Genomic DNA, 15,901 nt, shown 5'->3' with positions numbered 1-15,901 from the left:
GTTTAATTCCTACGGATATTCAAGAGAAGACAAATTCCTCAAACACGCTTTGGGAGGACCATGGCATTGTATGGAATTTGTGGCCTTACAATATCCAGATTTTATAGACTATCTCCAAGCTTTATCAATTAACTACATATAGGTTGCTTCCTTCTCATTAAAGAAGATGCACTCTCAAATAATTCAAACTGTAACATCAAACTTCTTTCCAATCAGTGAGTTACCCTGAGAATATTTGATATCTCATTTTCTCTCTCCCCTCTCTTTCTCTCTACTGAATTTCTTCTCTACTGTCATCTGTTTCACCCAAACTTAAAATAATAAAAAAAATAATAATAATAATAACCACAAACACAACCATATAAAGGAAATGATCTTTTCTGAAATTATTTCTCTGGCCACTCATTAATTTTGCTTTCTCTCAGCCCTTTTTGACTTTATAAGTTGAACAATATTTTTTCTCTTCTTATATTCCATGGTCAGCACCTAAATCTTTCATATAACTTTTAAAGCTTCATAACTTTACTTTCTACTTCCTAAATATCACTTTTTAAAGATTTTATTTATTTGACAGACATCACAAGTAGGCAGAGAGGCAGGCAGAGAGAGAAAGCGAGAAGCAGGTTCCCTGCTGAACAGAGAGCCTGATGCAGGGCTTGAACCCAGGACCCTGAGATCATGACCTGAGCCGAAGGCAGAGATTTAACCCACTGAGCTACCCAGGTGGCCCAATATCATTATTTTTAATCCTATGGTTTTCCCCTGTGACACATTTCTGCAGTGCCTTTGCCAAAATATAAAAAAATAAAATTCATTATGTTGGTGTATTGACTTGTTTGAAAAAAAAGTATATACAAATTCTAAGGAAATATATCAACCACATTAATATGGTTGCCCAAGGGGAACACAATAGGAGTGAGCAATGAAAATAATAAGAAACACACACACACACACACGGTCCTGACACAGACTAACCAACCAACAGAAGATTAGAATGAACTCAACTAGCTACACAGGAATTTTTCAGATAAGAAGCATTTAGCTTCTGTGGGGTTCTAAGAAGAAATCTGTTCTAAAAGGTATTCTTTGATTTCTAAGACTTCAACTCAGCTGAACAGGAACATTTCAAGTTTAGTATTGATTCTGGTCATACTTTTTTACATATGTTAGTTAAAAAGATATAAGTGGGAAAATAAAAAATCCTAAGTGGATAGGATATCAGAAAAATTGTTCTGCTCTTTCAACAGTCATCATGTAACAGAAGCATTTTTAGAGTTAGCATGATACTATATACTCCTAGAATTTTTTTTTTTTTTACAGAATAAATATCATTTCTTTTCTTTCAAGGGAAATATCTTGTTATTAAATCTCTAAACTTAAGCTAGATTGCATCTTTAACTTTCCCTAAAGATAATTGATGACTTAGCTCTCACTTAAACTCTCAGTCTCATAGTTCTATGGATATCTTAGTAATAGATTATAAAAATAGGTAATTAACCATGAAAAGAGGCTCAAAATTATAGGAGGTATCCAGAAATTTAAGTCAACTTAAAAAATGGCATTCAAGATATTCTGTGTACAAAATAATGATTCAAACATAAGACACGGTGGTTAATATATAGAAATGAGTGGTAATTCAATGGCATTAACCACGGACACTATGGCAGAGCAATCACAGAATTCTGATAACTGGCAAAAGAATAAGATAACTTTGAACACATACACATAGCTTTATCCAATGACTATGATAAAGTAAGAGAACATGAATGTTGAAAGTAAAAAAAAAAATTGAGTCTTATGCATTATTGGAGGATGGATTATGTCTACCCATGAAAAAAATACTTCAGTGTTTTCTTTACATTTCAAATTACAATGGTCAGGTCACTACAGAGGGCCATCTAACCAGTTCTATAGTTCTTACACTATACTGTTATTAAAATAAATGTCTATTAAAATTATGTCTACCCATGAAAAAAACACTTCAGTGTTTTCTTTACATTTCAAATTACAATGGTCAGGTCACTACAGAGGGCCATCTAACCAGTCTATAGTTCTTAGACTATACTGTTATTAAAATAAATGAGAGCATAAAGAACCCCCTTTTTTTGGTAAAAGTTCACTCAATCCTAAATCCTTGTGCACCTATAGAAAGGTCAGATCCTGTTTCCTTACTTGCATGGAGATTTGCCTCATGTCTTTTGTATGTAAAAGTACTGTACAAAGTAAATTAACCCAATCAAAGTGGTAATGATTGTCTTGAAAACAAAAATCCTCACTAAGTATTTGAAGCATTGTCAGAGAGAGAGAAAAAATGCTGGTGTGTTCAAGTTTATATCAGAAGCCTAAACTGAGACCTCAAAACCAAATTCATAAATAAATTTAGCCTCAAAAAAGAAAAAAAAATGCTTAAAACTCAAATAAGTTGTTTCATCAAGTATATCCAGTGAAATAAGAAAAAAAAAATGACAATGTTCAAGGTGTTCTTAAACAATTATCTGGCAGCGATGTTGAGATGGAGAGTGTTCATGTGTACATTATTTGCTATTAAAACACATAACAGCTAAAATCAACAGAAATAATGTTCTCTAATTTTGTGAAGCTAAAAGTCACTGTGAATTCAAAGATGTAGAAAAGATGACCCCTGTCCTCAAATCTAGTTAAGCTGATAAAATACAGGTTCATTCAAAGATGGCTAACAATACTAAAATAAATTTTTGACATTTCAATTATAATTCTTAATATTTTGAATTCATATCTTACATTTGGAACAGAATTACAATTATTAATTTATCTCCAATCTTTTCTTATTCTATAGACCTTAAATTCACTCATAGAGGGCTCTTTCATAAATGAGGCTTTTAGGAACAGTGTCATGAGTTAAATGCTAGTATCTAGATTTGCATTGGAGCGTACCAGTCTATTACACAAACTTTCAAAAGAAAGAAAAAAACCCCTCCCACTCACAGAGATCAGCCTTCTTCCACTTATCATATTAAAAGAGAATATTGTTCAGTTTATCTTCAAGTATAGAATCTGTGACACAGACCTAAAAAACCATTATCTTGAAAGATAATCACTCTATCATTAAGGAGGGATTATGGGGGAGTAATATTATTTGGAGCTTTTATGGCTTTGGGAAGAAAGTAGAGGAAGAGATAATTTTGTAAATAAGTGGTTTAGCATTTTTTCATTGGCCTGAAGTTTTGAGGTTCTTCATTTTTGAGGTTCTTTATTATAGTAATTTTTATGAAACTAAGATAGATGTGATAATGAAAGATTCTGAGTCATCTAATCCTGGTTCCACCTAATTTGCCTTAAAATAGAAAGATAGATGGGCATATCAGCATACTCCCTACCTGAAAAGTGGCTCCCACTCCATCACATTTAGTGAGCAGCCTCATCCAGCAGGTAGCACTGGCCAGGACCAGCACCCCTTCAAAGAAGCTCTCACCTGTGGGATCCTGCTGGTGGCCTCAGCCTGGACTGGTGCTACCCTCAAGTGGCTCCCACCCGAGGGCATGGGGTTCAGGAAACAACTCCACTCACAAGTGTGCCCACAGCAGTCTCAGTCCAGCCACAACATGGAGCACAACTGGAACACCTGTTTCTGGTGACGAAGGGGGGTTATTCATCTGGACCCCACAGGATACCTTCTGCATAAGACCACTATTTTCATGACTAGGAGATATACAGCCACCCTAACAGAGAGTTAGGCAAAATGAGGAGATGGAGAAACATATTCCAAATTAAAGAAAAAGAAGAAACCTTAGAGGAAACAAAACAAAACAAAACACAAAAACAGAACAAAACAAAAAAGCTAAACAAAATGGAATAAGCAATCTTTCTGAAAAAGAGTTCAAAGCAACGTTCATAAAGACACTCACAGAACACTAAAGAATGGATGAATACAATGAGAACTTTAACAGAGAGATAGATAATATGCTTTTGGGTATAAGAGCTGAAGAATATAGTAACTGAAATTTTTAAAATACGCTAGAAGAAATCAATAGCCGATTAGATGATGCAGAAGAACAGATCAGCAATCTGGAAAACAGGGTGGTGAAATCACCCAGGTTGAACAGCCAAAATTAAAAAAATAAATAAACAAAACATGAAGAGAGTTTAAGGGATCTCTATAACAACATTAAGTGCTCATTGGGGTTTTAGAAGGAGAAAAGAAAAAGAAAGGTGCAGAAAACTTATTTGAAGGATTAATAGCTAAAACTTTCCTAATGTGGGGATGGAAACAGACTTCTAGGTTCAGGAATCAAAGAGAGTTCCCAACAAAATGAACCCAAAAAGTTCTATACCAAGACACATTATAATTAAAAAGTCAAAATTTTAAAATGGAGAATCTCAAAAGCAGGAATACAAAAGCAGCTAATTATACGCAAGAGAACCCTCATAAGACTACCAGCTGATTTTTCAGCAGAAAATTTGTAGACCAGAAGAGAGTGGTCCAATATATTCAAAGTGAGGGGGAAAAAAAATTACAACCAAAAAGACTCTACCTGGCAAGATTTTAAGTCAGAAATGAAAGAGAGAGTTTCTCAGACAAAGTTAGAGGAGTTTATCACAACTAAACTGGCCTTATAAAAAATTTCAAAGGGATTTCTTCAAACAGAAAAGAAATGGCCATCATTAGTAGTAAGAAAATTATAAAAGGAAAAAAAAACTCTCTTAGTAAAAGCAAACATGCAATAAAAGCATAGATCAACCACTTATAAAGCTAGTATGAAGCATAAATGACAAAAGGAATAAAGTCACCTGTATCAACAACAATTAGAGAATTCACAAAATTTAAAAATGTAAAGTGTGACCTCAAAAACATAAAGCATGGTTGGGTAGTAAAACTTTAGTGACTTTAGAACATGTCTGAACTTAAGTGACCATCAACTTGAAGTAGACTGATTATATAAATATATATTTACATATATATTTTATAAATATATAAATAACATTTATAAATATTTATAAATATATATATATTTAATTTAAAATTTATAAATATCTCTCTTATATATGAATATTTCAGTTTATATTTAATTCCATTGTAATCACAAAGGAAGAAACTATATAATTACATGAAACATAAAGAGAAAATAATCCAAACATGACACTAAAGAAAGTTGTCAGTCACAATGGAAGAGAGCAACAGAGGAAGAGAAGAGCAGAGACAAACTTCAGAAAACAACTTAAAAACAGTTAACAAATTGGCAATATACATACCTATCAGTAATTACTTTAAATGTTAAGTATACTAAATGATTCAATCAAAAGACATAGGATGGGCGGCAATGGTGGTATAATGTTGAGCATAGCTGCCTTCCAAAAGACAAAGCTGAATGAATTTAAAAAATCAAGTTCCATGTCTATGTTGTCTATAAGACAGTCACTTCAGACCTATAGGCATACAGATAGGAAGTAAAGGGTTGGGAAGAGATAGTCCATGCAAATGGAAGCAAAAAGAAATCTGCAGCAGCAATATCTGAATCAAAACAAAACAAAAGACTTTTTAAAAATATTTTATTTATTTATTTAACAGAGAGAGGGAATGCAAGCAGGGGGAGTGGGAGAGGGAAAAGCAGGCTTCCCACTGAGTAGGGAGTCTGATGATGGGCTTCATCCCAGGACCCCTGGGATCATGACCTGAGCCAAAGGCAGATATTTAATGACTGAGCCACCCAGGTGCCCCCAAAACAATAGACTTTAAAACACTGCGACAAGTGACAAAGTGGGCATGACATAATGATAAAGGAATCAATCCAACAAGAGAATATACCAGTTTTAAATATCTATGCACCCAACATTAGAGTACCTAAATATAGAGAGCAAATATTACCAGACATAAAGGGAGAAACAGATAGTAATATAACCATAGTAGGAGACTATAACACTCCAGATGTATCAATGAATAGCCCATCCAGATATAAAATCAATATGGAAATATTGGCTTTAAACTACACATTAGAATAAATGGACTTAATAGATACATACAGAACATGCCAGCCAAAAAAAACTGCTGATTACCTTGTTTTCAAGTGCACATGGAACACTCTAGGATTGGTCACATGTTAGACCACAAAACAAGTCTCAGTAGTTTAAGAAGTGCTTTTCCTTATCATAACTATAAAACTAGAAGTTAGTTACAAGAGAAAGACTATAAATTCACAAAGATGTAGATATTAAACAACATGTTATTAAACAAGTGAGTCAATGAAGAAATCAAAAAGGAAATAAAAAGAATACATGGGGAAAATAAAATTGGACACAAAATACTCTAAAATCTATGGAACCCAGCAAAACAGGTTCTACGAGGGAAGTTTATAATGATACAACCCTACCTTAAGAAACAAGAAAAACCTCAAAAAACAATCTAACCTTACACCTCATAGGAAGAAAAGAAAGAACAAACATAGTTTAAACTTAGTAAAAGAAGGAAATAATAAAGATAAGAGCAGAAATAAATGAAATATAAAGACAAAAAAGATCAATAAAACTAAAATAACGTTCTTCAAAAAGGTAAATAAAATTGATAAACTTCAGCCAATTTCATCAAGAAAAAGAACAGGAGAGGACCCAAATACATAAAATCTGAAATCAAAGAGTAGAAATTACAACTGACAACATAGAAGTATAAAGGATTGGGGGTGCCTGGGTGGCTCAGTTGGTTAATTGTCTGCTTTCAGCTCAGGTCATGATCCCAGGGTTCTGGGATGGGGCCTGATATCGGGGACACTACTCAGGGAGGTCTGCTTCTCCCTCTCCCTCTGCCTGCTGCTCTGCCTACTGTGCTCTCCCTCTTTCTCTCTGTCAAATAGATACGTAAAATCTTAAAAAAAAAAAATGAAATACAAAGGATTACAAGAGACTGCTAGGAACAACTATATGCCAACAAACTGAACAACCTAGAAGAAAAGGACAAATTCCTAGAAATGTACACTTTACCAAGACTTAATCAGAAAAATAAAAAAGAAAGAAAATGTGAACAGAATGATTCCCAGCAATGAAATTGAAATAGTAATCAAAAACCTCCCGAAAAACAATTTTATTAAATCTATGAAGAACAAATATTACCTATTCTTCTCAAACTATTCCAAAAAGTTAAAGAGAAGAGGATGCTTCCAAATTTATTATACAAGGCCAGCATTACCCTAATACCAAAACCAGACAAAAGCATTGAAAAAAAAATTACAGACCAATATTCTTCCTTCATAAACATACATGCACAAATTCTTAATGAGGTATTCACTTTAATTAAAAATGAGTAAGAGGACCTAAATAGAGATTTTTCTGAATAACATACAGATGGCCAACACATACATGAAAAGATGCCCAACATCACTAATTATCAGGGAAATGTAAATAAAAACCATAATGACATATCAGCTTAGCCCTCTCAGAATGGCTAGTATCAAAAAAAAAAAAAAAACAAGAATAACAAATGTTGGCAAGGATATGGAGAAATGGGAATGGTCATCTGCTGATGATGAGAATATAAATTGGTGCAGCCACTGTGGAGAACAGTATGGAAGTTTTCCTTAGAAAACTAAAAATAGAAGTGTCATATAATTCAGTAGTTCCACCTTTGGGTATTTATCCAAAGAAAACAAAAACTCTAATTTGAAAAGATACGTTCATTACAGCATTATTTACAATAGCCAAGATGTGTAAGCAACCCAAGTGCCCATCAACAGATGAATGGCTAGAGACCATGTAAAATACATAAAATACATATATATTGGAATAGTACCTCACCCATCAAAAGGAATAAACTCTTGCCTTTTGTGAAAACACAGATGGATTTAGACTTCCAGAGAAAGTCAAATGCTGTATGATCTCATTTACACGTGGAACCAAAAATACAAAATAAACTGACAAAACGAAAGCAGAATCATAGATACAGAAGCAAACTGCTAGTTGCCAGAGGTAAAGGAGTTGGGGGGTTGGGCAAAATAGATGAAGGGGATTAAGAGGTACAAACTTCCAGTTATAAAATAAGTCAAAGGGATTAAAAGCACAGCATTGGGAATAGTCAATAATGTAATAACTTTATATGGTGACAGATGGCTCCTAGACTAAATGTCTGATCACTTTGTAATGTCTATAAATGTTGAATCACAATGTTGTACACCTAAAATTCATGTAATATTTTATGTCAACTACACTTCATTAAAAAAAAAAACAGAGAGAAGACACAAGTGAAAACAGTTTTATGTCAATATTTGATTGTATTTATAATAAAAAGTTAACACATTTTCTCTGTCCTATGTTTTTAGGTAACAGAAAAATCTCTGCAGTATTCAATGTGCATTTTACTAAATAAAAAATTGCTATTAGTTAAAATGGAACTCTGCAGAATTTATTTTTCTCAAAGACAGAATGAAGCAGAAGCTAGAGATTATATAACTTTGAAATCTTCATTGTATTATTTATATGGCCCTATGGTTTCTATAATTCAACTATCCACATGCGTATTTATTAAAAGCCAGATGAATGGGACACAGATTTGCTCCTTTGCAATGAATATAAAGATAAGGAAATCTAGATGGATGTAAAAATGTAATAAATTTTGAAATATTTTCTAAGTTTTTGGGCCAAATCAGATTTTTTTTTATGATAAAAGTAGAGGAAGAGTAACATGTAATTCTAAGTTTGAGACAAAATTAGTTAGTGTCATGTGGGGGGATAAAATTATAACCTTTAAAGTAATGTTCTCCTCAAATTTGCCTCTCTACAGGACAGAAATATTTCCCCCCCAATTTTATTGAAATATACTTGACATATAACATGTATAAGCTTAAAGTGTACAACATGATGATTTGATATTGTATATACTGCAAAATGATTACCACAATAAGGTTGTTAATACTTCCATAACCTCACATAGTTAGAATTTGTGTGTGTGTGTGCATGGTGGTGGTGTTGGTGAGAATATTTAAAATCTACTCTTTCAGAAATTTCAAATATACAATACAATACTGTTCACTATAGCCTGCCAGAAAGTATCCTTGTTTAGACAAGGATGCAAAATGGAGAGTTGAAATCTTAACTAGGCATATATTTTTCTAAGTGTCAAAAGAAATCTTTTAATTTATGTTAGAGATCTGATGACTGAACCACTTAGAATAGCTATAATTTCCATACATAAAAGTATACTGTAGGGGTAAAAGCAGAGAAGGTATATAAAAAAGAAAATAAATTGAGGTGGATAAAACATTGTTATAAGGCACTATAGAAGCATTTTCTATATTAGTCCCTAGTAGAAAGTAGTACCACATCCAGGACAATGATTTTCCTGATTGACATTTTAAAAGCATTATCCAATACCTTCATTTGGAGTTTCTTTGCTATATTCTTGGGCACACACTTTTGTACTATATTGTCATAATAACCTTGAAAGTTAGGTAGAGAATTTGCATAATATATTAGAAAACTAAAATTTATGAAGATTGAATGATTGGCCTTTATTTTTAATTTACTATTTTTTTTAACTGATGATGGTTAATTTTCACCTAATAACTATCATTTTATTTCATTAAAAAGCATTTACGTTATTTACACTAAGGAAAAAAGAATACCCATTTCTCCTACTCCCACCACCTCTTTTTTTTTTTTTTAAAGATTTTTTTTATTTATTTGAGAGAGAGACAGTGAGAGAGAGCATGAGCGAGGAGAAGGTCAGAGAGTGAAGCAGACTCTCCATGGAGCTGGGAGCCTGATGCGGGACTCGATCCCAGGACTCCGGGATCATGACCTGAGCCGAAGGCAGTCGTCCAACCAACTGAGCCACCCAGGCGTCCCCCACCACCTCTTTTAACTACCAGTGTGTTCTCTGGATCTATGAGCTGTTCGTTTACTTGTTTGTTTTTTATGATTCTACATCTAAAGGAGGTCATAAGATACTGCTTTTTTTCTAACTTATTTCACTTAGAATGCCTCAAGGTCTACCCACATTGTCACAAATGGCAAAATATAATTCTTTTTTTATGGTTGAATAATATCCCATTATATAAATACACTATATTTTCTTTAGTCATTTGGCTATTGCTGGATACATGGATTGCTTCCACATTTCACTTATCATATATAATGCTGCAATCATCAGAAGACTGGATATATCTTTTCAAATGTTCATTTTGTTTTCTTAGTTTCCTTAGAAGTGGAATGGCTGGATTATATGGTATTTCTGTTTTTAATTTTTTGAGAAATTCCATACTGTTTTCCATAGTGGTGAAAATTTACATTTTCACCATCAGTCCACAGTGTTCCCTTTTCTCTACATCCTTGCCAACACTCATTTCTTATCCTTTTGATGCTAGCCATTCTAAAAGGCAAAAGGTGATACCTCTTTTTTAAAAGATTCTATTTATTTATTTATTTATTTATTTATTTAGATCTTAAGAGAGAGAGCACAAGCAACGGGGGCAGGGAGAAGCAGGGTCCCCACTGAGCAGGGAGCCCAATGTGGTTCTCAATCCAGGACCTGGGGGTCATGACCTGAGCCAAAGGCAGATGCTTAACTGACTGAGCCACCCAGGCACCCTGATCATTGTGGTTTTGATTTACATTTCCCTGATGAGTAATGTTGAGCATCTTTTCATGTGTCTGTTGACCATCTGGAAAAATGTTTATTCCATTCTTCTGCCCATTTTCAAATCAGACTGTTTTGGGGTTTTTTTGTGGTGGGATTGGGGTTTTTTTTGTTGGTGGTGGTGGGTTGTGGGTTTTTTGTTTTGTTTTTGTTTTTTGCTGTTGAGTTGTGTGAGTTCTTTGTATATTTTGCTTATTACCTCCCATGGCTTTTAATTAGAAAAGATAGACCAAGATTTTCATCACAGTTATTGCCACAAACTAAACTCATCAGGTCTTAGCTCATTTTTTCCATATTCCTTAAGCACTCAACTGTCCTGTAATAGTACTACTCAAGGTAGTCACTTCACAATAAGATGAGGTACTTGTGCTAAAATGTAAATCAATATATTTCTTCAAGAATTTTCTATCTCTCTCTGTTTCTGTCACACACACATATGCATATCTATATCTATGTGTAAAGATATAGACATATACATATATGTGTAAATACAATTAGTTGCCGAGGGATAATTATCTATTTCTATATCTATAATATATAAATATACAATGCATATTTATATATATACACATAATATATAGATGTGTGTATATATATATATATATATATTTGTAGGCATATATTCAATTGAATTAAATAGTATGCTTAATGATATAGACTAGGCATTAACAAATTAGGGACTGCTAGTTGTTGTCTGTTTCTGTAAATCAAATTTTACTGAAATGCTGTCATACCCATTCATTTACATACTCCCTATAAGGGAATAAGCACTATAAGGCATTGCAGGTATGATAGAGACAATATGGCCCATAAAGTTTCAAAGACTTACTATGTGACCCTTTAGAAAATGCAGTGGAGGAGTGAAGAGCCTCAGGATCACTTTGTCATTCAGGCATGCACTGGGCTGGTGGTGCAAGGGCAAAGATTTCCCCAGTTGCATTACCACCCAGATCTTAACCTCCTGATCTCTGAGCTTTCCCAGTTGCTAAGGACTGATGTTCTCATAAGATAAGTGGTGCACACAGGACTTTTACTATTCTATAAGCCCTAAATACCTGCTGTAAAGGTTCTACAGGAGCAGCAAAAGACTGTTGCATTAACATTTTATGAGGAGCCCACAGAAAAGAAAGAATATGCATGACCCTGAAAGAATTCCCATTCTTCTCTCTTCAAAGCTTTTTAGGATGCTTTGAGAACCCAAACACAGACAGAGGCTTATTTTCTTCTTTTCCAATGTTCTTTTATCCCAGGGCAGCAAATCAGTTTCATTTCATATTTAAAAAAATATAAATAACAATGAAACTTATGCAAATCACTCTAACAATTCCAGTTCAACTAATAATTAGGAAAAACTCAGTTACTGTTTCTCCAGAATAATGTCTGTAAGAGTTAGACTGTCTCTTTGGTACCGAATGCACTTGAACAAATTTTTCAAAATATTATCCTGTTTTCTTTTTCACTTTATATTCAATTGGATTGGTTCAAACAATTACATATTTTGAAATCCCTTTATATACATATTTTAGACAAGTACAAAGCATATTTTTTAAAAGTATGATTGTTTAAATCTATAATCAAGAAATTCTCAGTCAACTTACATGTCTCTGGGATCCATCATATTCACATCTTTCAATTTTTCCCAGGCTGCCATCTGAGAAATATAGCTTCTCTGCACGGTGGTCAATAGTGAGACCATTTGGAGTGAGTATGTCTGTACTGACCACCACTTGAGCGTTTTTCCCAGTCAGGGTAGATCTCATGATACTTGGATGCTGTTCATTCCAGTTGGTCCAAAACATTAAACTAATTAAAATGAAAATTATGATAATAAATTAAAGTTTTCATTAACAACAGAAACAGTAGAAACATAGCTATGTCGAGCTTTAAAGAGAAAAAAGTAAATTTAATTGTCTCATATTTGATGACCCTTAAGGAAGTCTAGGTAATAAGTGGAGATATGTATATTCTATATGCATGTATTTTTTTCTCAGTTCCTTAAATAAAACCTAGAAACAATTTCTGAAAAACACTTGTTTTGTACATTCTCTCAAATAATTTAATTGAGTCAATTTGATGTATAGCGATAATTTATTTTAATCATAGATGAAACAGTTATCTCTTTCTTTAATTGGCAAATATCTAAATCTCCTTCTCTTTCCTGGTTTGCTTTTTAAATTTTGCATTCTCCTTTGCATATGTTTTAGAGAAATACAATTAATAAACTCCTATATTTCTTTAATTTCTTTTTTTCTCTCGTTTTCAGTTTGATATTTTTATAAATGACAATGTTGCTTTTGGAATTCCAAGGTTACCCTCAACTTCCTATAAATATTATCTATTACATACAGATTTTATAGACTGCTTTAAATCGGTGTTTGTTAACCTGTTCTTTGGGGAAGCCTTTACAAGTCACTGGAAAAATAGAGCCTGTAGAGTTCCAGTTTCTCATCCCCATTTTTACCAAAACAACTCTTCTTTCTCTTCTTTTATCTATAGGACTGTCCCTAAGAGTTTACTTGAAGACTGGTTGTTGCTGCTAAGAATGTAACAAGGGAAGGAAGGAAGGAAGGTAGGAAGGAAGGAAGGAGGAAAAAAGGAGGAAGGGAAGAATGGAGGAAGAGAGAGAGGCTGACAGGCAGGCTATTCTACATATTTGAAAAAAATGCTTAATATATGTTGACAAAGAAAGATTATATGAAATAATATTTCATATTTACAGCAAGATTATATATACCATTCCTATGTATAATCATTTAAAGTTCATATAAAATTGTAACCAACATTTATAACTGAACGATATTCAAGTCACAACAAAAATCTTCCTATTTGCTAGTTTAAAATATAACCCCCACCAAGAAAAGCTGGGTCAACTATGCTCTTTGTTAAAATGTTTCATAGCCTTTTCATCTGTCCTATGGAATATGAAAGTTTTCTAAGTGAGCAAGAGTCAAAAATATGTTGTCCTCTAAATGAGTAAATTTTCAAAAACAAATGGCATTCCAGTTTCTTAAATGACACAGTAGTTTTATCCTACACTCTGACTTTTCAAAGAAAAATAGTTAAATCATTTTAGAAGTTATCCATATAATACAAAGTATTAAGCACACTTACCTGCCGTATTTTCAATTATTGGTTTTAGAATAACAGAATTTCCGAAGGTATTAATATTCTTTTAATTTCACCTTTCATTTCATAAATAAGAAAATGGAGGTCAGAGAGCTTGAGAATTAAAATTATAGTAACTGGGGGCACATGGGTGGCTCAGGTGGGTTAAAACCTCTGCCTTCAGGTCAGGTCATGATCTCAGAGTCCTGGAATCGAGCATCACATCAAGCTCTCTGCTTAGCAGGGAGCCTGCTTCCCTTCCTCTCTTTGGCCATGCCTCTCTGCCTACTTATAATCTCTACTGTCAAGTAAATAAATAAAATCTTTAAAAAGAATAAAAATAAAATAAAATTATAGTAACTAAACCAAGTTTTGAACTCAAATGTTTTTTTTACCTAGAATTTAAAATTTAATTTTAAAATTTCTGTTAACCAACTGACATGCATTTTCAAAAGTGATTTGAATGTGTCATTGATATGCATAGTAAAAAAAATACTTTAAATTTTAGTTACATGTAATTTTCAGTTAAAACATTTCAGTGTGTTTAATTCTAATTTACAGTTCACTATATGTAAGATGAAGTGTAATTTTAGCTTATGTAATACATATTATAGGATAAAGCACTTATCAGTTAACTAGTTAACTAGTTTTAACTTATCTGTTAAAACTAACCATATATAATATTATCAATTATCACCCTTGGGTTTATTTCAAAATTGTCGTAGAAATTCCTTTAATTGCAGAACACTTATTATTGTCCTCAGATTCTCCTGGTGAACCTTCAAGATCAATGCACTTGATTCAACAACAAGCTGTAATGTAGTTGGTCTGTGGTATGAGAGGAACCATCTCTGCCCAGGCATCTGAGCGCCTGTGTCCATCTGAGCTAGGTCACCAGAGCTGTGTGAGGAATCAACTTTCTCTCAACCTTGAGTCTTCGCTTATAAGATGGAGGTGTTAAATGAATTAAATATAATCTCATTTCTAGCTCTTAAGAGTGTCTAGATTTAGTTAGTCATATACTGACTAATTTACACACACTCCTTAAGTGGTTAGGGTGAGCATTTATCAATATATTTTTTTTATTCTTCTTTTTTTTTTTTTTTTGCCACATCTAAAAAGAGTTCTTCTAATTCTATGTGGTAAAAGCCAGATTTATCTGATTGTTGTTTATTTGATTAATTTAAGAACAAAAGGACTTTCCAGTGGTTAACAAATATTCTTATCATATTATATGGAAGTGGAATTTCATAAATATCTTTTTTTCTGCCTAACCCAAGCTTCATTATTCTTTTTTTTCCATACAATTGCTTCCTTATGGCATCCACACCAAACATGAATATTTTTCTAATTTTTTTATTACTCTATAGCCTGAGCTCCATACTCCATACTCCATAGCCCTGAGCATTTCTTGTTGTCACAAACTCTTTATAAGTATTATTATAAATCTCTGTACAATATATCTTCAAATGTATGTGGACAATTTAGACTATTGTCAAGTCTTTTGAAAATATAGCTTTACACAAAGAGTTATTGTTTTCTCTGTATTTCAACTGGAGAGATTCCCAGTTGCTAAAATTACTTAATTAGATTATAGAAATGTCTCTTGGTTTTCAATACATGTTAACAGTTTTCTTCAGATTTATCAGTTCAATCAGCTATGCATTAATGTCTTCTTCTTATACCTTTTCCAGCATGGTATTGTTTCTATTTTCCCTTTCATCATTTAAATTTAAATTTAAAGATTTTGCTGGAATTCTCACAGAGTTGATACCTTGCATTTCACAAGTCTGGATTCTAAGTATTCACATTTATAATGCTCATTTAAAAAAATAATGTTATGAATCAGGAAAGGAGAACTTCAAAGAACACCTGTGCCTTAAAAGGTAATTCTTTTTAAAATTAACATAACTTTGATAACATTTGACTTCTAATGAAGAAATAATAATTCACTGTTTCTTACTTTTGGCATTCATCCAGGGCTAGCACATGTGGGTGGTCATCCTCTGACATGGTAATGACTGCTTCCCTGTCAAATGCTCCTGGTCGCGTCTGGTCCACTGTGTGTCTGGTGATGGATGAGGTAGTCGAGCTGGTCCAGTACAGTGTATCCCAAGCCCTGTGATAGGCAAGTCCTTCAACAGAGCCCACATCTGATGGGAAAAAGAAAATAATATATTTACACTTTTATCTACAAAAGAG

General features: G+C 33.1%; 1 protein-coding gene across 4 annotated transcripts in view; it reads right to left on the bottom strand.

Moving 5' to 3' along the window:
• Nucleotides 1-15,901, bottom strand: part of LRP1B (LDL receptor related protein 1B) — a 1,969,831-nt gene that overhangs the window by 320,486 nt on the left and 1,633,444 nt on the right. For all 4 annotated transcript variants that reach the window (XM_032356230.1, XM_032356231.1, XM_032356232.1 and 1 more), the window contains 2 exons: nucleotides 15,663-15,852; nucleotides 12,193-12,397 (listed from right to left, as the gene is read on the bottom strand). In XM_032356230.1, the coding sequence (XP_032212121.1) occupies nucleotides 12,193-12,397; nucleotides 15,663-15,852 (395 nt within the window). The remainder of the gene's footprint in view (nucleotides 1-12,192; nucleotides 12,398-15,662; nucleotides 15,853-15,901) is intronic.

Source organism: Mustela erminea, chromosome 8, assembly GCF_009829155.1.
Source record: "Mustela erminea isolate mMusErm1 chromosome 8, mMusErm1.Pri, whole genome shotgun sequence".
NCBI lineage: Eukaryota > Metazoa > Chordata > Mammalia > Carnivora > Mustelidae > Mustela > Mustela erminea.
The sequence above is the reverse complement of the archived record's forward strand: the minus strand, read 5'-3'. Positions and strand labels throughout refer to the sequence as shown.